General features: G+C 33.1%; 1 protein-coding gene and 1 long non-coding RNA gene across 5 annotated transcripts; one reads left to right on the forward strand and one right to left on the reverse strand.

Annotated features, from left to right (window-relative positions):
- Nucleotides 1-1542: 1542 nt before the first annotated feature.
- plx (PTB_TBC1D1_like and TBC domain-containing protein plx) lies at nucleotides 1543-24396 on the reverse strand. Of its 4 annotated transcripts, XM_089078433.1 has the most exons (16): nucleotides 17689-17932; nucleotides 16853-17079; nucleotides 8210-8359; nucleotides 7761-7949; nucleotides 7211-7513; nucleotides 6767-6965; nucleotides 6541-6657; nucleotides 6235-6460; nucleotides 5812-6132; nucleotides 5443-5720; nucleotides 5190-5351; nucleotides 4780-5096; nucleotides 4362-4614; nucleotides 4150-4268; nucleotides 3819-4043; nucleotides 1543-3468 (listed from the first exon to the last, which is right to left on the reverse strand). In XM_089078433.1, exons 2-16 carry the CDS (start codon nucleotides 16967-16969, stop codon nucleotides 2563-2565), a joined length of 3882 nt encoding a protein of 1293 aa, XP_088934559.1. In that variant the 5' UTR covers nucleotides 16970-17079; nucleotides 17689-17932; the 3' UTR covers nucleotides 1543-2562. The 4 variants fall into 4 exon arrangements, with proteins under 4 accessions (XP_088934559.1, XP_088934560.1, XP_088934561.1 ...); XM_089078434.1 differs by lacking the exons at nucleotides 16853-17079; nucleotides 17689-17932 and adding an exon at nucleotides 24024-24396; XM_089078435.1 differs by lacking the exons at nucleotides 16853-17079; nucleotides 17689-17932 and adding an exon at nucleotides 21900-22420.
- LOC105430698 (uncharacterized) lies at nucleotides 13732-21169 on the forward strand. The gene is made up of 4 exons (XR_968217.3): nucleotides 13732-14058; nucleotides 15014-15473; nucleotides 15792-16689; nucleotides 16762-21169. It is a non-coding gene; the product is annotated as an uncharacterized LOC105430698 (long non-coding RNA).
- Nucleotides 24397-25373: the final 977 nt, after the last annotated feature.

Raw genomic sequence — 25373 nt, forward strand, 5'->3', positions numbered from 1 at the left:
CCTCCGAATGGGTTCTCACCTTGGACTGATAAAAGAGTTTACAGTAGCAGAGCTATCCATTCAGGAATATAACTGGATGCAATCAATAAAAAGGAAACTTCCATCAAGCCATTTTAAGATTAGTTATTGTGCCAAGAGCTAAATAGTATAGGGGAGTTGCGTCGGAAAGAGGCACTCTAATCAGTATCTCCCAGATACCTGGAATACAAGTCAAGCCTTGAGCATTCACGGTTCTGTCCGAGTAATATCGTACAATACTCGTGGAAACAATATGGAAACCATATTTCGGATAAACGATGATTTAAATAAAATCCAGGTCGTTGCTTCTTTAGAAAGCGAACGACCGCAAGAGATTAATATCGTTAATTACAGTTCCGATCAAAATCTGAGTTCGTTATGAATCGGCGCTGCCAGGCATCGATTCAAAAAATAGTGCTAACTACAAAAATTCATAAGCCCACCTTTGCAGCTGCCTCGGATTCGGCGGACAAAGAAGGATGTGTTCCAGTTATTGTATAAAAACGTCCGAATCACAATACATTCAGTCTATCAGATAATAATTTGAATAAAAGGCCTAAAGTTACTGACTTAGGCTTATATGATGATCAATTGTCTAATTAAGATAGCCTTTGTTATTCCAAAGGGATTATCCTGATAGAAAATCCATCCAAGATTATTATCATAGCCACCAAAACCATGATTTTCATCAGGAAGTACAAATTTGAATCTATTGAAACTTCTGACGGATCTCGAAAAATCAGCGGAGAATAATAGAATTTCTTTTTTTTAGAATAGAAAACTAAAATTGATGAGATTACAAGATTGATTATAAGATTTTTGAAAATTGGTTCTTTGTCTGCTTAGCCGCTGATAATCCTCCTCTCATAATCATTTTGTGAGCTAAAACAGCTAGCAGCTAAAACCTGATAGGACTTTTCATAGACATCGAAGAGACTCTTAATAATACTTCCAATGTGGCAATCGAACAAATAATAATAAATAAGACACGAGATTCCAGGAGCATTTATAGACTAGATGCGGGCAGAAACTCAATCGTTAATTATGACGAAAAAAATTCTCAGACAACCGATTAGACGAAGAATATATTTTCCTTTCTGCTATGTCTAGTCTAGAAAGAACTTGAACAACAAAGTTGAAGGAGGCAGGCTTTATGATCTACAACTTTCAAAGAAAGAAGACAGCCTTGGATATCAGACAAAAATGTCAAAGATCTGATGGTTAATCCATCCAAGACTATTATCATAGCCACCAAAGCCATGATTTTCATCAGGAAGTACAAATTTGAATCTATTGAAACTTCTGACGGATCTCGAAAAATCAGCGGAGAATAATAGAATTTCTTTTTTTTAGATATTAGGAACTATTTTACTACCTGCTTTCACAAGCATTACTCGTAACTACTATCGCAATAAGATTAGCATGTTAATAGAAAAATCAATTAGTTTTTTAATCCGCAACATTAATATGAAAATTATGATCTATTTACATCTATGATAATAATAAACGATTACATATAGAATATTTTTATTTTTGTCATATATGATTATATATTTGCATTATTTTGTTACAAACAATATGTCACTACAGTTACAAATATTCACTATAGTTGATAAAATATTACAGAGACCCGAATACTACAAAATATAATTTCATCGTTTTTTTTTTACGAATACTTCTATTTCATTAATATCATTATTACATTAATATCTATCAAAATGTCACAAAGTTTTGGATAATTTTTATAGGAATTGAGTACTATCCGCTAATTTACAACACATTTGATATGAATGTTAAATATGCCTAATACTACTTTCGCATATATCAACGATGGTAAAACTTTACTATAAAGAACAGTGAGTATACATGCATATATAATATAGTGTTAACTATCCCTGATATCACAAGGCTTGTTTGTGCAAAAATAGTACTTGGTTGTACTAATAATACTTAGTTCTTTGAATCTGACAGTGCATCGCAATCTATACATTAACGTTTTTACCAATATGTATTTTTTTTTAACGACACAACTGTAGCTATGCGTGCGTATATATACGCAATATAATCTATATACATACGTACTTGTCTCTATGTAATTAAAATCACTTTTATTTTACTATAAAATGTGTTTTAATACAGAGAAAGTTTGGCACTTCCTTTGGCAATCTGAAACTGGTTGCATGTCTTTTTAGTACCTGATATTTACATTTTTTGAATGCTTTTAGTATACTTTTATTTAAAAATTGGATTTTCCATTCACTATTTATCTGCACATAAACTTTCCAAATATATATAATTCTATACTATTTTAATAGAACTTTTTATATAAGTTATAGTTAATTATCAGATCTAAAGAATAGGAAAAAATTTTTTTCTTCATAATTATATAAATTAATCATTTTTCTTAAATTCGCTTAAAAGCAGGAAAATAAATATAAAGATGAATCTTTAAGCTACTCATCACCAGTATCGTTTTAAGTATATATTTTTTATGAACATTTTCTTCGACAAGATGCTCTTTGAAGATGTATTTGAAAGTAATTGTTATCTATTTAAAGAATCGGAGTTTTGGTCGGATTTTTGTTTGTTACTATTATCTTCTTGACAACTTTGACTAGATTTGATAGGTTTGATGGATTTTAATTTCGTAGTTCCGCTAAACCGAAAATTTACATCACTACAAGTATCAAGTGGATGTATGGTTCCTGTCAAATTTGTTAACGAATCATTGGTTGTAACTTCGAGTTTGCTAGTGGGAACTTTTTTTATAGAACCTAATTCATATGCTGATTTTGATGATTTCAACTTAAGTTTCAATGGTAACGATATCGATTTTTCTAAATTGATAGCTGGAACTTTTAAATTATTCTCGTTCTGAGGAACCGGATTGTTTGCCAGATTCATAGTGTCAGTAATTTGAATGTCGATATTGACTGTTTTGGGATCATTTTCATCGTTGTTGCCTCGTATCGCTTGTTCAGAATATTCGTTTCTAAGAGCTGCTAACTGCGCACGTTGCTTCTGTATGTGATTGTGCGAATTTAAAAAGAATGAAGAGACTTTTTCTAATTTCGTTGCTAAATTGGGTTGGCTCATAGTTGATTTCAAAGGATATGGTGTATCCATACTATTATTCCTTAAAAGATTTTGAGATTCTCTTCCGGTTGAGTTACTTTTTATCATCCCGTATTTGTTATCTTCAATGACTTTTAAAGGATATGATTTAGTACCAGCACTTCGTCGTTTCTCGACCATACTCAATTGTGCGAGTATCCTACGAACTTCGCCCGGGATTTCGATATCAGCACGTGTATCTGCTAATTGCTGAATAAACGCACCTAACGTGGCCACTGTTACTTCAAGACTACGATTTTGAGACTCAAGTTTGTGAATAGTCGCTTGTTGCATTGATCGTGCTGTTTCGAGCCTGTGCAAGTTACTCATGGTAATCTGTAATGTATAATTTCATCATTACTGTAGTAACAATAATAGCAAAAAAGAGGATTACAAAAAACAAAAATTAGATTATTTTTTTGTAAAAACTAAATTAAAAATATAAAAAATATAAAATTGTATTGAAATAACTTTTATATTGATCTTATCCTCATATTTTTAACTGCAATTACTGTAGTTTATCTGATATTTTAATATTATTATTTATTAATATCAGTATTATATCTAATGACTAACTGAATATTCTATCTGTGATTGTTATTAATTTTAAAACTGTGATTCTAAGACTCATACACGGAATCTTTAAATTCATTGATATTTGATAAATGTTTCTCAATAATGATTACCTCTAGTTGTTCGCTAAGTTGTGCAATTTCTTGTGTAAGTTGTTTATTTCTAAATTTAAATTTCTCCAAATTTTCCATTTGTGGCTTTACCGATATCATTTCTTCTTGAAGTACTTGATATTCCACTCTATATTCGTTTAATTGCTTTGTGATTTCCAAATCAGGATAAAATACACGTTTCATTATGCGATCTAAACTTTGCTTGTCTATCGCTGGCACACGTGTCTAAGATTAGAAATAAAATACATGATGTAATATTTATGTAAATTTAGTTTTTTGTTTCTGATTATTTATAATTGATTAAAAGAAGAAGATTGGAATATAATTTTACCTTGAGGTATTCCATAATTTCCTCAAAGCTGTCACAACATAATAATTGATCTTGATGTTCTTCCAATAATGCAACTGATACACGGAAGAGGACTTCGGAGCTTTCCAGAAAAAGCAAATCTGTAGGAAAAACGAATTATATCACAGATAACTTCATTAAAACTGGATTTTATATATTATTATTATTATTAAATAGAAAAATATATATCTTACCAAAAACTCTGGTTACAAAACCTAAAGAAAACTGGCTGGAAAACAATGTTAATAACCATGGAGCGGCATATAAAGTAGGCGAAACTTCATGTTTGTCAAAGTGATTATAAATAGCTGGTAAGCGATCGTGTAATAGCCTAGAAAGTTGATATAAGTGCAATTGCAATGCTGCCATATCTGGCAAATACAATTTTCTAAGTCCTCGGCGAAACATTAGATGTCGTAATAAGAAAAAAGCTTGATCCTCCGCCATCTAAAGAAAAATTATATGTATTATTAATAGCATAAATAATATTAATAATATCCAAATATATTCAAAAGTTAATATAATAAATATAAAATGTAGAAAGCTAATTATTATTGTCAAGTTGTAAAATTATTGAATAAATTATCAAAATAATATGAAAATTACACTCACATGCAATAAAAGGACTCCAGCAACGAAACTAAGGCCTTGACAATAACCGACCTCATGATCTAGCAAAGAATAGGCCTTCAATAAATTGAAAAGTGCTAATTGACCAGGTCCCAATGGTGAACTAAAATATGGATGACTCGGGAACGTTCTCCCCAAGTCAATAAGGATAGCATGTTGTTGAGATGTAAGTTGCTTCAGGAGAAGTTCATAGGGTGTATTATAATTTGGAAATTCTTGAGTGTCTATAGGCGGTTGTTTTAAGCAAAATTGCTCGGCTAAAAATTGCCAAACTTCCCCTCTTTTTCCTTTTGGTACACCTATATTTAAAAGAATTCGTTTTGTATAAAGTAAAAGATCAGAATAATTTTCAAAATATTATGCTTGACTGAGATATTTTCATTTTATATTACCTTGCTTGATAGCATGTAAAAGCATTTGATTATCACATTTGGTAGAAACCCGAGATTCCTTGCTAACAAGAAGGTCCCAGACTTCTACTACTTCACGCGCGCAACTACTAAGCTCGTCATATTCAAGCTTGATTCTTTTTACCGTTGCCTCCTCTTGACGTTCTAATATTTTATATTTGAAGAAAATAGATAACGTAAATATCACTATTATATATTAGACAATTAATATATTTCTAGATATGAGATTTTTTACCTCTAAGTTTCGCGTTTTCTTTTTCCATTCTTATAAGTATCAATTGTTGATTAATCGCTTTCTTCCACAAGTCTCGTAATTCTTGTTTTGATCTACGTTTTACGGACGTTTCCGAACTTTTGAGAATATTAATTTTTTCAATTTCTCTAGCATTATCTTTGTTCGGTGTTACAACTCTGTTTAGTATTGTTTGTCGCCAAGAACTATTGGCTTGTATTGTGCTACTTCCATCAATGTCCGTTGGAGATGTTTTCGGTGAATTACCAACTTTTAAAAAGCTATAAAAAAATATAATAAACGGATAAAAAAAAACACGACATATAGAAAAATGCCAAGAGATAATTGAAAGTATAATAAAAATATATTTACATATCCATCATGGAACTCTTTGGTCCGTTATTTACACCTATTTGTTGTTCAGGCGAAACACGTAATGATCTTGGTCTACTCGATTCCGGTGAAATATCCAGTATAGATGACTGTCGCGAGTTATCTGGACTCTGACTATCATTCTTTTGTACTACTGCATTCAGATGATTTGTATCCCTCAATTGCGGGCCTAAACCAAAATCATCACGCGAACCTTTTCTCTTCATAAGATTGTCGAAACTATTCGTAAGAGAGCGTTTTGCTTTCATGAATATCGTGCTACCTACGCCGACACTTAGATATTGATTGAGAAATTCACTCCTGCAACGTAAAAATGTTGTCAAAATGTTTCATTTATGAACTTATATATCTTGATATCAATGAAAAATCTATATTTATGTATATCCAATTATACTACATTACCTATTTTCAGCCGTATCATGTACGTGTCTAGCTTGTTTTGATTCGCAATGAGCATGCAATAGTCGCATTAAGAATTGATTTTGCTCTCGTAAACTCGAGGAACTTGCACCAATGTTGCCTGCAGCCTCGGCACCTTTATATTTGCTTACCACGATCTCCTGCTCGTCCTCCGGCAATAATTCCATACGGGAAAAAATAATGCTTTGCACTTTTTTATCATTTTGTCCTAAAAATAATATCATATGTTGGTAATTATATAATTCAACTCAAAATTACATAGTATCTTTAAAATATAAAAATCTTTACCTTCAATTTCTTGGCATAATTTATTATACCAGTACATAGGACAATGTTCGCAAGAAAATACAGAATATCTCTCTTTTCTTGCAATATCGCAAGTCGTAAGAAAAGCTTGACTAATTGCTGCATAGAAAAACAAAAATTATTATTACTATAAAAAAATCATAACTCTAATAAGAAGAGTAATAGTACATGAGTCTTACTGTGTCATAGATAAACTAAAAAATCTTGCCTGCAACAAGGTCATCCGCGACTGATCCAGATTGACATTTGAAGACATATCCGATAAAATATTCTGATTCTTTGCAAATAAAACCAAAGTGCTCGGGATTTTTCGTACCCTGCACGCAATTTGTTACGTCTCTTAATTGTTTATGCAGAAGGACTTGCTTTCTATCAGGACTAATCAACCTCAAATCAAATCGTCCTACCTACAAAATATAAAATTGATGTAAAAAATAAATCTAAAATTGAAATTGTCTCTTTTCCTTTTCTTTTGTTATTCTACAAAGTCGTATCTCATTTCATTAATTTTAAAATTATCATTATGCTTAATTATAAATATTAATTACTAATATATGTAATTTTACATTAATAGCGATCGGTATTCATAATTCGATATAAGTAAAAAACAATGAAGCCATCAAGAAGTCATCATATTTTTCATATTCCGTACTTGAAAAACCATAGTACGATTGTGATCATCGGTTCCTTTAATAGCAGAATCTCTTCTACCACTTAAAACACTGCCAGTAGATGCCGCGCGATTTCGCATTATTTCAGGTACGATAATATTAGCGGAAGATTCGGACGTCCGATTCCCATCACGGTCATCGTTTTCTGCCTGATTGATGCTTGTTCTTGGAAAAGTCTCGACAGAACTGCTTAAAACTGGCGGGATTCCAAGCGGATTCACGCTTGGAATTATACTGTTTCCCGAGACATTCTCGATACTGCCTGATTCACTGGCGGTAGATTCCTGAAAATATAACGGTAAACTTCCTCCTTTCTACTTGATAAAAATCTAATTATCGGTATAGCAGTATAATGTAAAGATTTTAAAGAGAATCTATAAGAGAAATGTTTTTCACAATGTTATCCATCATAAAGAAAAGCTGTAATGCAAATTTTTAATTGGAAAATTTCATTATTATAATGAAGAATTCCGATTCAATACACGAATGTTTAAAATAAAATTACTCGATGATTAAGAGAAATATTCTTACCGTACTATTTCTCCTATTAAAGGAAGACATCAAAGCTTGACGTTTCAACCGTTGGCAATCTGAGAGAAGGTTACTTGTTGAAGATCTCGATTTTTCGAGTCCATGAACGCGGAATTTTATCAGTGCGTCGTCAATGAAGGATTCCGGTAATTTCGGATGCGACACTTTGATTTTGCCAACGTAGAATACCTGAAATCCGAACAAGGAAAAGTCAAGGTAGATCTCAAATTTTAGTCGATTAAAACATAAGACAGATCAAAATCTTATTTTATAGCTTCAAACTTTTTTTCGTTAACGGAACGTCGTTTTATTTACTAAAGTTTTATGTGTCAAGATGGATTCTTCTTGGCTGATTACATCATTATAAGGAAAAAAAAAAAAAAAATATATATATATATATATATATATATATATATATAAAATATATATATATGAAAAAAGATAATTACTTCGAAGAATTGGGAAGAACTCGGAGATATATCGGCTATAGATGTTAAGCTAGCCGCGTTGCTTTGCGACCGCTGTGGCAAGTCCTTATCTCTCTCCATTCGTTGAGTTGCCGAATGCTCCTTCATGTCTTTCAAGGTGTCTTTACAAATCTGCAAACAAAACAAATAAATATCACTGCGTTATGTAATTGTGACCGGTTGTAGCAGCGTGATGTGCTTTGCTGCGTGCTTCCAAAAGGTTGCGTCTATTCGAAGCAATTTATTATTAAAACCATTATTGCAATAAAAAATATTTGTAAAAAAAAAAAAGAACAGATTTGGTTTCAATTGAGATTAATTGTGAGATAACAGTCAATACGTTTTAAACGAATATAATATCGAGGGAAATTTTAAACGATAATATTAAGGATACTTAGACAAAAATCCTCTTGTTAAGTTTATGATTAATAATTTTTTTTTAATTTTCTTTACTTTGTACTTTTTCTATTATTTCATAATCATCTGCATGAAAAATGACTTCGAGTAATAAAACGTTCGTTATTTCTTCAGCGATTTTTATTGTTATAATTTTTATTATCTCTCGCTATAATGAGATGCAAATTAGAAAATTATCTGCGACGCAATTTTGCTTTATGCAAGAATATTCTCATGAGAAATAAGGAAATATCCGATTTAGAATTCGAGATACAACAAAACATTACGACGGGACCATTGATATACCAAATGGATTTCGCAAGGAAACGTGCATCAAACGTGCCCGATGGCCGTGGACAAAAATAACTTATTTCAGCAGCACTCGTGGACTGCGTGGCTCTTGTTCTCCGTCTTTGTTTCAAAAGAGCTCTGTTTCTCTTTCTAATTTCTTCCCACGTTCTACATCTGCTGCTCATCTCGTCTTTGTGACTTCGTTCGAAAAGATACTTCAATTTAACTCTAAGAACGCATAACAGGATTTTATGCGCGAGATTCAAAAGAAAATTATAATAAAAGAGAAAAGGTAAAAAGGGATAATGAAAACAAAGTGCAAATTTTTAAAAAAATAATCTAGATATCGCAAAGAAACAAACAATTTACGATTAATTTGAGGGTTGATTGCAGAAAAAATTAATTAGACGTGTAATATGATAAAAAAAGATGAACAAAAAATTGTCGCAAAATTTTAAAGATTTTCCTTATGTATTTAATATATAGATAAATAATATATTTTGTTCCTCTTTCATCTTGCGACAATTTTTATATATTTTCATAATTCCTTATTTTAGATCTCTAACGATTGTTTTCTTTATACAGCTGTATAAATATCGATTTTAGCATCCGTTTGATTTCTTTCTCACTGGATGTTACTATTTATATTCATCGTTATGACAAAATGTGGGATTGAGAGCGACCATAATTTTCTTAATGATGATTCTTCGCAGCCGAGAGGTTCGCAGATAAAAATTATATAGAGGACAAGATGCGAGCATATTTTATATTACAACAATGAACAAAAGCACTTGATTTTCTGCAATGATAAGTGTGATTTTTGACGACAACGTCACCGACGGCGTTATTGAACAAATAATAATCATTTTGTGAACATAATTATATTCATTTAGAAAATTATCTCGATCGATTAACTTTGATCAGATTTTACTCGGAAAGCTCGTCTGTGACACAAAAAGAAGATAGTTAATAGAAGGGCTTCCCGTATCCAATTAAGGCACGTGCTTTATTATGTCCCCTTCTGCACAAAGTTGGCAGCATTATTGGCATTCGATGGAAGTGTATTACAATCCTTCCCTAGAATTTATCTATCATCAATTTTTCGTTACGGTTGACGTTATATCTCATTATGGGATTTCCAATTAACACAGACAACGAATGAAATAATTACTTCGTTGCAGCAAGAAGAAAATGGAGATAACAATAGATAATATGAGAAATTTGTTTTTTTTTTTTAAATTAAAAAAAAAAAAAAAATAAAGTTCGTCAGTAGGAAAGTAATATGAGAATTTATTATCTTATAGTTTTTACGGTGTATAATTTTATTTTCAACACTTAAACATATTATATTGTTCAACACTTAAACACTTAAACATATTATATTGTTGCTCAAGTGCTGCGTATTGTTCATTGACATTGCGCTAAACAGTTCGGTTTTCTTAATATAACAAGCCACGCGTATATATTTTTCTTAATAAGACCAATTTCACCAGGCATTGAAAATAGACGTTCGACTCTACCGATGCTATTTTCTTCTTGGCACTTGGCACTTTGCGTGCGTTCACACATTCGACTTTGTCTCTCGAGCCCAATTGATCGAATTAATTTTGTTGGTATACGTCATCACCGAGGATGCACGTATCGATGTCATGAGCGTGGATTCATATATATATATATATACGAGAACAAACCTTAATGCGCGTGTGAGGCAGAGTTTCGTTTCAATTGAAATGATATATTCGTTTACGGATATATTTTTCCTCGACAAGCACAACAAGTATAAATTACACGAAATTAGGAGAAAAAAATTTATTTTTTTTCTTTGCCATTCGCGTGAGTCGACTCTTGGTTCAATATTAAAAAAAGAATTGATAATAAAAAGATCTATTTCAATTTAAAATAACGTAACAATATAAATGTCTTATTGCTGTTGTTAATATCTTTTTAAGATTACTAATCAAGTTTTTAAGGATATATTACATAAGGATATATTACTTTTATTTATAATGAAAACATTATAAATTATTCTAGATCGCATCTAAAAGTAATATAACATTTTTGCGGCAGTTTTAAATGTGGATAAAAAATTATTTAAACATAAAATAGAAATGTGCTTTAATAGAATTAAAAATAATAATATTAATAATTAAGAATTAAAAAATAATGACAAAAATTTCAAATTTTTTTATATAAATACTTTAGGTATTCAAGATTTGTATAAAGATTTGTTTCACTGCGATGCACTCAGAGGAAAAAGTCGTATCAGTAATTAAAAATTTGTATATCAAGAGCGTCTCAATTATATATAATAAAAACAATTAACAAGTTATATGAATCAAGAAAATAATAGTAATATTAATCTTTTAAAATAAATCATTAGATAAATTAATATATTGTATAGATATACTTAATATATTGTTCTGTTATCGTCAAATTTTTTAAACTTATCTTACCGATATGCTTATTTCATAAAAAAAACCGTTGTTTAAACCGAAAAAATGTAATATTATATTCTATTTGAAGTCCATATAACTATGTAATTATACTCGAATCGTTATTTCATTACCAATTAATAATTCATATCTATTATATTATAGTGATTATATTTTTATTGTATTTGATGTTACTTTCATGATTACTTTGATTAGTTGCAAGTACTTAAATTTCATAATTGTCATAAATACAGTTGTCAGAACTGTTTTGTTTTCTCTCAGTGCAGATATTAGCTATTCTGCAAATAAAAATTAAATTTTTATTAAAAATATACGAATGAATAGTGATAATAAATTATATTTAAAATAAAATTAAATTTCTGCTTACAAGAACAATCTGTTTCATTAGAGCACTTTCACTTATTTTTTAAAATAATTTTTGATCCAGGTTCTGAATTGCCGCAAACCTTTTTGTACTATTTTCAAATGCAATTTAGAATAATCTACGTTTTTCATAATTTTTTCATTATAAATAAAAAAAATATAAAAAAAATTATAAAATAGATATAATACATCATTACTTTGTTATTAAACAACTATATCAAATATTTATACTTTACGAAATAATTTCACAGCGATTAGAATAATTCTCTGACAGTTGAAATATTTATGTACATAAAAAACTCATTATGAATGTTAATACGACGATAATAAGTTCGGAGATATATCTTTACAGACCACTTAATCTAACGTTTTCACACACAGCGAAAGATTAGAAGTCTTCTTCGTAATTATCTTAGGATACATAAACAATTACAGGGTGTGTCTTACAAGGTCGTGTATAAAAAGTAATTAGAAAGGATGCGAATGCAATAAATTAAGCGATACTAAGCTAATATAAAAAAAGTTAACCAGGAACGCTACATTTCATTCCTAATTATCTCTTCATATTTCTGTTATTTCTGGAATATCATTAATGTGCATAATACACGTAATTAATCAACTAAAAACTATATAAATTATTACGATCCATACGATCCATTACTACGAAATCATATAATCAATTTAGTTTTTTGTCAGATTTTGATTCATAGCATCAATCTCCGAATATGTTACGTAAGCATGACTCCGTGCACAAAATTGCACCGCACCGAGCAGTACTGGGAAAAAAAAAAAAGTATCTGCCGAACGCGTTATTACGTTGTGAAACGCCTACAAAAGCGTTACGCGATTCCCATTCGATCGTGGACGACTGCTAGGCTGGTATACCGCCAGCGGTATTTTGCATCTGAAGAGTTCGTATACTATTGACAGTCATTATATATAAAACATAAAGGGTAACGGTCATTATGTATAACATAAATTAACTCCTCGAAGCGAGGAGTTAATTTATTCCTCGTGCGAACCTCTCTCGGCACATGTCGGGAGGGCCCAAAGAAAAAAATCATTATTGTCTTTCTTTCTCCCACGAACGACCTCCCGGCTGTATAATGCCCCATTAACAGCCGCGCTGAAAGCACGATGATTATGTAAATGCACGCATGAGGGGAACAGCAACGTATCAATTACTAATAATTAGTGATAATGGGATAACTGTGTCACTTTCGGCCAACACTCGGCGGCACAATCATTAAAAAAAATGAGATTCCGAAAATAGAATTTTATGTTGCACCGGCAAGAAGCAATTAATTATCGGTAACAGCCTTGATCGAAATAATAATTATTAAGATAGGAGCTTCGTATTTTCCCTTGGTTTTTTTTTTTTTTTTTTTTTTTTTTTTTGCGAAATTAATATTGTCCTAAACCATTCACGAATGACCGAACTTTCACCTGCGAGTTGGTAAAGTTTATTTAAGCGCTATAAATACAATATCGATATAATATGTTTTATAACTTTACGCCATAAAATATGTCCGTGATGATTCCATAAATTTTATAGAAAATTATTAATATCTGGTATAAAATCGTCTTTACATCAATACAACTTTTACGAAACAGTTAACATAATATTTTACACACACACACACACACACACACACACACACACACACACACACACACACACACACACACGACACACACAAAAGGAAATTAATTTATGTGTATTTCCAGTATATTCCAGTATTTCACTAATGTATATTTCTATTTGTTTAATTCACAAGCTTAGCATAAGGGAAAAAAAAAAACATGTAACTGTTATATAATTTTACAATAGCCTCGCGTTATTAAGAACAAGTTACTAGTACATAATAATTACAATTGACGTGATTGGATGTGAAGGCGTTTTAAAATTAGCTCTGCGGCAATCAATGTGCAACGCTTGTTAATATTATATAAAGCTTATTCCTACCATAAGGAAGCAATAAATATTCCAACTGGACTTCAGAAGTCGATTTTATCGATAACGATAAGTCATTTATCGAAGATGTGAAGATATATGAAACTGCTGGATGGAGTAAAATATGTGCTGAAAAGAAACATATCTACCGGAATATTTTTCTTGATATGCACGGATACAAATAATCGAGTTTCCTAGAAATTCTCCCAGTATTTGTGTTAGTGCATGACGTCGATACGTCTTGTGCAGTGGCTGCGAAGTACGAGCGATCTCGGAAAAAAACCTGCTGGCTACTATCGCCCACTGTCATCTGCATACGCAGTAAACACGTTGACAAAAAGAAAAAAGAAAAAAGAAAAAAGGGGAGGGAGAAGGTGAGTTTATACAGCAGTGTTACTCAATATTTCTTTTGGTTTGTCAATCCTTTTTCTCATATTTCTATTCTTTTCCCACTATTTTCTTTCATTATCTTTTTCATCTTTATTTTTTTCTAACCGATACAAAGCGACTGAAAAAAATCGATATCGCGAAGAATTGAACAATTTATTTGGAAAATTCATATTCCCGTTTAATATTATTAATGCGTTTTATATCGTGTGTGTGTGTGTGTGTGTGTGTGTGTATTAATAGAAATGCATCCGACTCTTCTGCAAAGCCACATGGCTCTTGCTGAGAACCTCGATCAATCAATTATCGGATCATTTTACCGTCAGATGTCAGATCATCATTCGCAGTTATTACTGAATTTCCAAATGACACGCGAAGATCGCTATTTAAAATAATTCTCGTCACGACTGATGACAATTATGTGGATGGTTCAGATTCGATTATTCCCAATAATTGATACGTTCAAAGTTAATGTTACCTCTTAGACTAACAGGGAGGTAATAATCGTTGATTGCAGCGGACATCGATACGTGTCATCTGTTCGTTACACGTGGAAGCGTATCGAATATCGCAAGGGTATAATCACATAAAATGTTTTAAATAAAAAAAAATTTTTTTATTAAAATTATTTTACAACTATTTTCGCATCGAAATGAAAATTCACATAAATCAGCTTGAATACTTGAAGTATTTATAAAAAAAAAAAAAAAAATTGAAATTTTTATTATTTTGTAATTTTCTATTCAAATAAAAAAATTTTCATAATCGATATAATTAAGTCAGTATTAATCGCGTTAAAAGGATTCAAGTTGCCAAGTTACAACTGCTTTGTAGAACTCGCGTGCAGAAGCGCGCTCCATATGCGATGTGCTTGCGTATGCGAATCGGTTGCCAACGGTATTTTCGAGATTACGTGTCCAAGTAAAATTATCTCATTTTCAGTGTTACTGGAACTTTGGCTAGAGTTAGTGGGACTTCGACCCAGACTTTGGACCCGGGATCTTCCGGGAATTCCGTCTGGGAATAAAATGAAAATCGGGACGGCAAAACTCGAAGACGTTCTGACGCGGAGTGTCAGGAACGCTAAAATTTCGCGGTGAACGCGGGTGTTTGTGCAAGTACATCGAAGAGAATCGACAGATTCGGGCAGGAGTGTCAACGGTAGAAGTCTTCGTGCTTCTTAGGAAGGGAATCGGAACACGGTCAGTCAACGGTTGCTGGCAGGCCGACTTGGGATTTCACGTCGCTTGTCCGGCGTAAATTTAGATCGCTGTACGCTCGGTTTCGCGAAAATACGCCTTTCCGCTAGCGGAAGGAAGGAAGGAAGGAAGGAAGGAAGGAAGGAAGGAAGGAAGGAAGGAAGGAAGGAAGGAAAAAGGGAACAGGGTATAAATTAAAGAACGTAAGATCGAGACTGATTTTTTTACACAGAAAGAAACTTTTGTTGGCAAATCTAAAAATGCGGCTAGATACAGATCTGAAAACGATTTTGTTGGGCCTTTAAAATTATTATATACGATGTTCAAATTGATTGTTAGAAGATCAAACATTTTTGCAGTATTATCATATTTAAGTGTTCTTAACAAAATAATTTTCAGATCTGTATCTGATCAAATTTTTAGATTTGCCAGCAAAAGTGTGTTCCTTCCGTATGTAGGCTCCACCCAGTGAGAAATTTTGTCGCATATTACTAAAGCGAATTTTGCTACTTTTTTTGCAGAATTTACAATCGTTAAAAAAATGAATGAAAAGAATGCCTCGATAAACAAAGTGTTATTTATGCAATCTTTTTAATTTTCAATTGCCACGTGATGAATGAGCGTATAACAACGGGTACTTTCCGTTTAGTGACACCAATCGTGACACAAGAATCGTTTTGTCCTTGTTACTCGTTGAATGCCAAGAAAGATAGAACGTTTGATTTGTCACTAAATGGAAAGCGCCCAATATAACGTAAGCTGAGAAAAGCGAAGGAGCTTTCAGCCAAATTCGAAAATGGCGACTACCGATCGTTGGCATGAGTAGAGCAATGAAGCGTGTGATAATAACTGACAGGTTCACTGATAAGAAATTTAGATGGTGGAATACACAATGAGAGAAATTAATAACGCTGTCATCACCATGATGTATCGAAGCGACACGTTCCACTCGATGGCACCGGGTTAGCTTTAATTAACCGTTTGCCGAGCGTGGCGTCAGCAATTACGACGAAATTCCTTAGCATCCTAGGCGAAGGATGCTAAGTAAATAAGATTTTCTGCACAATAGTTGACTCGTATTTGTGCAACATATAATCAATTTTTAGAGAACTATACAGATTTTGAAAAATGTAAAAAAAATGATCTGAGAAACGATACGATATTAAAGTTAAAATATATAATTTTCAACAAAAAATTTCCTAAATTCCTATCATTTGATATCATCACAAATGTTGATATAAGGCGCTCTCTCATTAAGATTTACTGATAAAGATAAAAAGAAGAAAAAAAAAAACTATTTTCCTCGTCTGCGCGTAACTTTGGAGACGCGAGAATAAAATTACGTAAACAACTTTAGCGGTCGTGTAGGACCAAACGATTCGCTGAAGCATGCAGTTTCGCTAAAACTATCAATGAGAGGTGAGTAGACACGCTACGTCATTACCTATCATACAGGTACACTTATGTAATTACGCAATTTACGTAACTCAGAGATCAGCCAGGAGGATCAAATTCACAATTTCAACGTGAAAAAGAAACTAATTGAGATTGCGTCAGTCGATCAGGACAGAGCTGCACGTACTTGCGCATTTGACGAGGGATGATCTTTCGACGCCATCATCAAGGGCTCTTTGGCAACCTTGCTGCCGTCGCTGTAAGACCTGTAGGGGCTGGAAGCTGATATCGGTACCGTTATCATCTTGACTTTTGATCCTTCGCACGTAGTAGGGTTGAAGCTTAGTCTACCGGCGTCATATACGGAATAAACTTGCACACCTTATTAACTTGCACTCCTCCTTTGTCTGCTATCTGTTTGTTCAACAAGTGTAAAACAACATGATCTTCAGCTGGCTGTCGAAACGTCATTGACCGCGACTGCGAAGCGAGTCGTTTTATTCCGAATCAATAACTCCTCCCCATTAATTTTACTCCGAATACAATTGTTCTTCCCTAAAGTTTTTTTCCCCTCCGTCGAAAATTTTTTCCCGCAAGATAAATGCCCAAATGCTTTTGATAGCCGAGAGTATTTCTTCTAGAAGCGAAGTAATTTGAAAAGTACCGGAGAATGTCCAGTGTGAAGCGCTTTCGCGAAACGATCGATGTTAATCGATCTGTACAAGAATACGTAAATGCACGGCCGTGCGAAAGCCAGATTTTTAATTATCGAGAAACTTAAATTGAGAACTTTCAAAATTCTCATCTTGCCAAGTTACGCATTTTCCCGCGTGTCTCGAGACACGCGCGAGACACAAGGCTCGAATTCAAAGGCAATTGGAAAGCAAAGCAACGCGGCCTGGCCTTGCGATTATTTTTAGCCTGTCAATGCGCATTTAACACAATCAAATCGTAATATTGACAGTCAACAAGATAGCAGGAGAGTTTCTCCCGTCGAAGGAATTTATTCCCGGATGGAAATACCTTAACGATAAAATTTCAAAACATCACTACATCACGGTCGATATTTTTCCCAACACCCCGCCGCCACCGGTGCGTTTCGGCGCACCGCCGGGTTAAATTCTCTCGAGAGCGAATTCTCCTCGCGATCCGGAGGACCGATCTTGTTTTCTCGCGGCACTTGCAAAACGTGTTTTCGCAGCTCGCGCTGCTCGTCGCTCGTCGTCTTCGCTGACGGCCGAGCAAACATAGACTGACGTATTGGAGCACCGCGACGCACCACGGGACGAATGAACCACTCGAACTGTGGTGGTTGCGTGCTTGTCAGGTAATGCATGGTCCCTGTTTAGCACGCCCAATATTCCTCAAACGTGAAAACAGCGGCGTAGTTACCACGATATTATCCCGCGTTAGAAGGCGGGGTCGGCCGGCGAATTACGATTTTCGGAGCGAGCACTCCGAGCTTTCCGCTTTCCGAAATACCAGGCACTCCATTTCGACCCTTTGGTTACGAGGTAACAAATATTATTTCTCTCGCAAATGAGTAAAGATCAAATATCTCGTTTCGTAATTTCATACAATCAGCGAGTACGATGTGAAAAAAATATATAATTTGCTGATTGTAATCGCGTAATGATTCGAAATGTGCCGAGAAAGTGTGAAAGGTCACCCCGTGAAGCGTATTTTAGAAGCAGCAAATTTAAAAACACTTCATGGAAAAAATAATTTTGCTGGGTATTAGAGCTGAGAAATAATTTTGTTGGAAAAATATTTTCCGTCAAAATAATTATGCAGGACGTTCAAATTAGTCACCAGGATATAAAAAATTTTGCACATTTAAACTAATACTTCTACGTAATAATTTTGATGGTTCAACAAAATTAATTTTCAGATTTGTGTCTGAACCAAATTTTTAGAGATTTTACAGCAGAATTGTTCGATGCAGAAGCAAATCTTAACGATTTACGTCACAAAAATGATCTGAAATAAAATGTACAAAATTATAATCATAATGATTAAAATGAAGACAAAGGAGATAGCTTCGGATTTATGGCAAGTGATATTAGCTTTTTGGTGCATTCACATGGTGCATGGTCCTAGATACGTGCCTGGCTTAACGCGGCGTCTATGTTATCATACGTTCTCCCGTATTTATGAAGCAACTCGTCACAATTTACATATTCGTATTATCGCGAGCGTATACGATATGTCTTTCGTAAAACGGAGATGAAGCGACGAGACGACGAGCGCGCGTTTGCATCTTTGCATGCCAGTGCATAATCAGTCCGTTCCACCAAGCGACCACGATTGTATACGAATGGAGCGATTTCTGTTTGGAATGAAATAAGAATACCAATGCGTGTGCCAGTGAACCATGAAAGGTCCTTTCGTTTCTTTTTCTTGTTTCAATTGCGTAAGTCTACTAGCGTAGACGTCACTATGTGGTTTTATCGCGCTCCCGAAGGACACGTTTTATTTTACACGTAAGAGTTTTTTATACTAAATAGTTTAAATTTATCGCGGACTTGAAACTTGCAATAAGTAAACGTCCATAAAAATGATACGAAACGCTCCGAAATTGTAAATAACGCTTGAAAGATCTGGAAAAAGCCATTTTTCAAGCCATCCCATTATTTAAAATATTTCTAATCGAGATCGATTGTGCTTGATTTTATGTGTATGTGTGAGTATTATAATAGCAAATTCTGTTTTATTTAATAATAAATGTCAAAGATTGTATGATATCCTCGTGTCTGAAAACACATGCGCATTTTGCATAATTCAAAATACATTTCAGTATAACGGAAAAAAATTTAATTGTACTTTTTTTAACGCTAATTATTATACATTCGATGGACGGATTATTATTACATTCACGGAACGCGATCGGTTACGAGAGATAAAAAAGAAATAAGATTGCTGGAGGATTAATAGAAAAAGTGAATAAAAATGGAACGGCAACGCTAGAAAATCCTAACAGTGTAATCCTTGACATCACATGTGTCGCCTGCAAAAATCGGTGTGGCAAGTACCAACGGTAACAATAAAAAAGGATATATGTGTAACAGCGAATCAGCACATTGACCAGAACTCGATTAACATTACATTGGTCATCAGTGTCATTATGTAGAGTTAAATGCTGTAATGACACCACATTATCGATCCGAGAAGGTTACTCTTTACGTTGGTTTGTAAGTCAAAGAGGAAATGCGTAATATCAATCGTTATTTTGCTAACAAAAATGAAAATACAAAATTGACGAAACTTTTTAAATACATAATTGGTAATCGCCAATATTAATATCTTAATACTTGTTGATATTAATAAGATCAAATATATTTTAATTATTAAATACGAGGCGTATTTAATAAAAAAAAAAATGTGTATATTATATGTGTAGTATTTTTTTATATAAAAGAGAATACTTAAAAAGAGAATATTTTTATAAAAAAGATAAAAAAGGCAACGTAAATGACGTCTGCAAATAATTACGTAAAATGCTATATTTAGTTTGGAATTAAATATATTGTGGAAAACATAAACTGTATCACACAAAGAAGTAGGAGAATAAGATAAATTAATCATGATTAAGCTTTCGTTTTCATATAGTAGATTTAGTTTCATGTTCAAGACGAAAATAATACATGTCGTTTATAAGTTATAGAGATAATTTTTTCATTATCTTAATGAAACTTAATCATAATGAAGTGTAATAAAAGTTTCTGTTATATTTATCACATATCAATAATAAGATATCAATAATGTGTACATTATACCGAACATATGAATCACTTCTTCAGAGTTTTAGATAAACTTTAAGCTGCAGTCTTATTATTAAAGATGTGCAATACAATAATACGCTATCTCTTTTTGTTGAAAAATCATAGTTAATTGAATTTTTATTATCCTCTTATATAAATACGTACAATGTTATAATATTATACTTGCAAAGAATATAATTTTTTTAAGTCACTATTTAAAATATTTAAAGCCAGTAGAATATGCGAATTGCCTTTTGAACGCAATCTCGATAAATATAGAGAAAGAATTAGTGGAAATTTTTTATCGTTTATTTATTTAAACAGTTTATAGACCATCACTCAAATAAACAACTACAGTGTTGTTTACATGTAAAAGTTTAGTACCGATTTAGCGTACGTTTCAGCGAATCTGAAGAGACAACAGCGCCAAAGGTAAAACAAACATAATAACAACAACTAGATATGTGTTATATAACGCCCGGCCAAATGTTTTTCATGGATAAACGGTTGTATGACTAATAAAGTTGTAAATAACTGTATATCAACAATTGGCTATGATCAACTTGGCGACACAAATTTAAATCAAATAAAACTAGCAAATAAAAAAAATGAAATAAATGCAAATCAATTATAACAAATTAGATTACACAATTGTATAGTTAGATTGGACAATTATAATAATTAAGATTATAATAAATAAGATGGTATAGTGCAATAAATGTTACAAACAAAAAGTTTAAAAATATTAGTAATTATTTAAAATCATTTTTAAAGCTTAGGATCAATATATAATTATAAAAATTTATATCTCAATATGTATTAATTTTTTTGTCATCAAATAATAATTTCGCAACGAGTTGTTTTTATAAATAATAATAACTCTAAATCTCGTGATACATAAAACGTAGTTTTACTAAATATTTGGTCGTTCGTAGAAATTGCATGCGTAAATCTCAAATCGAATCTCGGACGGTTACGTTTCAACTGCGGAATACACGGAAATTTCTGTGATGGTTCAGATGGCACAGGAAAAAAAAAATTAGTCTTAAATTAAAAAATTATGTATTCTCACATATAAGCAAGAATATTATAATTTTGGAAAAATTTTAGTCCTGATTTGATTGAATTTATATCGATGCAAATATTATCGTATCATTATAAATATTAGTATTATTCGTATATTTATGCAAATGCATTATGCTTTTTTATTTATTTGTATTGATTTTTATTTCTATCTATTCTCGTATGTACGCAGAAGAATTAATATTATAATCTTCATATAGGAGATACTTGTAGTCTTAAGTCGAGCAAAAAAGTAATACTTGCATCAACACAAAATCACTCAAAGACAAAAATTTTTAAGATTCTAACATTCTTGCCTATATATGAGAATATTTGTCTCGAAGACTAATTTTTTTTTTTTTTTTTTTTTTCTGTCGAGTTGTGTGGCGGCTGCGTGAGACGGCCACTTACCGAAGGCGCGCTTTTTCGCTTCCTCTTTTCCCGTCCATTCGACGAAAATCGAGCGTCAGCCTTAAAGTATCGTGCCGCTCCCGGTCGGTCGACTTTCACCGCGCGATTTCGCGAGGCGAGCCGAGACGAAGCGAGACGAAAGCGAGATATCAGATTTAAATCGCCTCGTCGCCCGATATTACGCGCGGCACGGCACGGCACGGCACAGCAGACGGCACGCAAAACGCGATTGACTCCGCACAACCATGCGGATCGCGAGCGGTAATCCTGACGATTGTTAAGGACAAATTTAATAATAGTCGCGGTGAATTGTCGATATATGATGCCCGTAGAACACGATTGGCTGTCGAGCGCGCGGCGATATTCCTCGACGAGCTTGGCTCACTTTATGCACACATCGATGATCAGAATAGGAAGTGCAACGTAAGAGATGCCTGTGTCGCGAAACGATTAGAGCCCTGGATTTTTCAACGCGAGAATGAATAGACGCGAGACCATGTAATAATGACAAATGAGATGACAATATAATTTGATATGTATTTTGCTTATTATGATATTAAAAACCGCGGCCAATCTTAATAAGATTACTTATTCTTTGTATAAGATTAATTATTTATGCCTAGATAGGTTTGAATTTAATTATATTTTATCTCGTAGAAGGAATATTTTAACGTGAGATTTTTTTTTTTATGTATTTGTTATAAAGTTGCGAAGCTTGCTACAGAGCCAAAGTTTAGTTCTTATTTAAATTTAGTTCTTAAATAATTATATCTATTTCTTATCTACGGCTATGGTCTACAGACACACTTGTTTAATTATATTTTACCTCGTAGAGGCAATATAATTGATGTTTTTTATGCATTTGTTATAAAGCTGCGAAACATGCTATAGAGTCAAATTTTGCAATTTGACTCTTAAAAAATTATAATAAATAAAAGTATCTGCATTTTATTGCATTAATCAAATATATAAATTTGCAAATCAAATAATTTTTTGATTTTTAAGGCAATTTGTTATAAATTCCAAGTAAAATAAAATTTTTAATATATTCAATATATTCCAAGTAAAATATAATTTTTAATATATCTTACAAATAAATATATATTTATTGTGCAAAGTTCTTAATATTTTCCGTTCGTAAAAGTTTATGAAACATAAAATAAAATTAAGAATCATTCAAGTTTCAATAATTAAATTTAAACAAATTTTGAAAACAGCTATATAAGAACTCTAAAAAATAAATGTTTTACGTTATAAAATTTTTAAATTTCATTTTCAAAAGCTACAAACAAAAAAATAATATAATTATTTACCATAATTATTTAACAAACAACAACACAATTTTTATGAAACTATTAAAACGAAAAGGTATTCATCTTCATCAAACCAAATTGCATCTAAGTTGTTATTAAATATTATATTATACCAGTTATAAAATCAGTGTGGTCTAAATATCTGAGCATACATAGGACAAAACAGGAGAAGCAACAATAAAAAAAATTCCCTGATTTTTCAAGGTATACACAAATTTCAGGATTTCCAAGTTTTTTTCAATAGACATCTTATTACGCTAGCATCGAGTTCTCTCCAAAGTTTCCTGTACAGTTTAAATACAAGTCAATCCTGAGGCCAAATGTTCAAACACAGATCTTCTGTTGATCTTCGCGCATATTTTTCGTTATATTACGAAACTATATGAGAGACTTGCTCTCATGAGAGTCCTTCGTACGTAACCGTCCGAAATCTCTCACACTGTCGCAATAACAAGTGCGATAGCCCACGATTAAGGAATACCTTGTCGATCGCAATTGCGGCGCAATCACAATGATAGCGATCGCCAGTAATGTGGAAATTCTTCCTGTTTACGCAGCTACGTGGGATAGAGCCGCAATTATCGAGCAGTGGCGCACGATTCTATGTCGAGTACAAAAAGGGGGGGAAAAAAAAAGAAAGAAAGAAAGAAAGAAAGAAAAAACCGCTCGCGCAAAAACATAACCTAATTTCAGGAAAATTCGCGAGTCGCTCGTGCGAGGATGTCCTCGTCCGAGGATGTCGCGCTCGCGAACGGGGGATCCATCCGGCGACGTCATCCGAGGGACGTCATCCGAGGGACGTCCTCCTTACCTAAGATTGTCGTGAATCTCCTCTCGGTTGTCGCGGATGTCAGCCCGATGTCCCGGAGAGATCCTCGTATTCTTATTCCCGCTGTCGCTTCGCCGTCGACGATTCCGCTTCGCTTCGCGTCGTCCGCATCTCATCGGTCCGTCCCACCACCTCCCGGGATCGGTTAAGGAAACACAGGATGCCAGTGGCGTCGCAAATCGCGAAAATGAGATCACTCGCGCGCACCGCCGTTCGATCAACAATTCGTCAGTTCGTCCACCACCTGCGGTACAACCTGCAACGACGTTCGACTGAGGAGACTCTGCTTTGGCTGATCACTGCTGCGGCCGATTTGCTTTTGTTTACTTTCGTCGGCCCCCTGTCGGCCTGTCAGCGGAGAAGAAAAGGAGAGGGAGGGAGGGGGGGGGGGGGAGAGAGAGAGAGAAAGAGTATATGTGTATCAGAATATCCTTTCACGCAAGTAAATGGGTTGACCCTTCGTGGTTTATGAACAGTGGATTATTATTACGGTGGTTTGATCCTTGCGAGAGATCCTTGCAAAATGATCCTTTGAGATTGTAAACTACCTTAAGCTCGCCACAGATTACAGGAAGTGAAGACTACTTGCTGCGTATAGCGAGTATCTCCCTTATGAATATCTAATATGCTGGTGAAAATTTAGAATTGTATTATGTAGGAAGTTAATTTGTGCGCAGTTGATTTGCATAATCGTTTTTGCATAATTCAGAAAGGTAGGTAAAAACGACCACCCCGATCGTCTCTCTTCAGATCGTCGGGTTGAGGGTTCAAGATCGAGAAGGTTTTTTGAAAAGTGTTAAGTAATGCTTCTCGTAATATGCGAAAAAAAATTTCAGAAGATTGAATTTTTTTACATTACTCTTGACTCTTGACGAGTACTTAATTCATACTCGATTTTTTTCTTCCCGAGAGATTTTTCATATATAAATATTGTCGTAAGGCATAAGGCGAGTTTGTCGCCTATTGATAATATCGTGTCGATAATTAATAATTTATTACATTTAATTACAGTGAAAGAATAATATTAGCTCGATATTATTGAGTGAATTATTACCTAATAATAAGAATTCTATAAGAGCTTTATGCATTCATATATATTTCTAGAGATTTAAAATGTGGTTTAAAATAATAAATATAATAAATTGCACATTATAATTGCAATTAATTAAATAATACGTGTATAAATAAATTAAAAGTTATCAATCTTTAAATGTGTGATGTTGCGCCATCTTGCGAAAGATCAAATCTTTGTATTTGCCGCGCACTATTTGAATATATCATCAATCACAAGAAATAATATTAAATTTGTCCAAGTTTCTGTAAAATAATCTT

This window comes from Pogonomyrmex barbatus, unplaced genomic scaffold (genome assembly GCF_055798465.1).
Source record: "Pogonomyrmex barbatus isolate J1 unplaced genomic scaffold, ASM5579846v1 scaffold23, whole genome shotgun sequence".
Lineage (NCBI taxonomy): Eukaryota > Metazoa > Arthropoda > Insecta > Hymenoptera > Formicidae > Pogonomyrmex > Pogonomyrmex barbatus.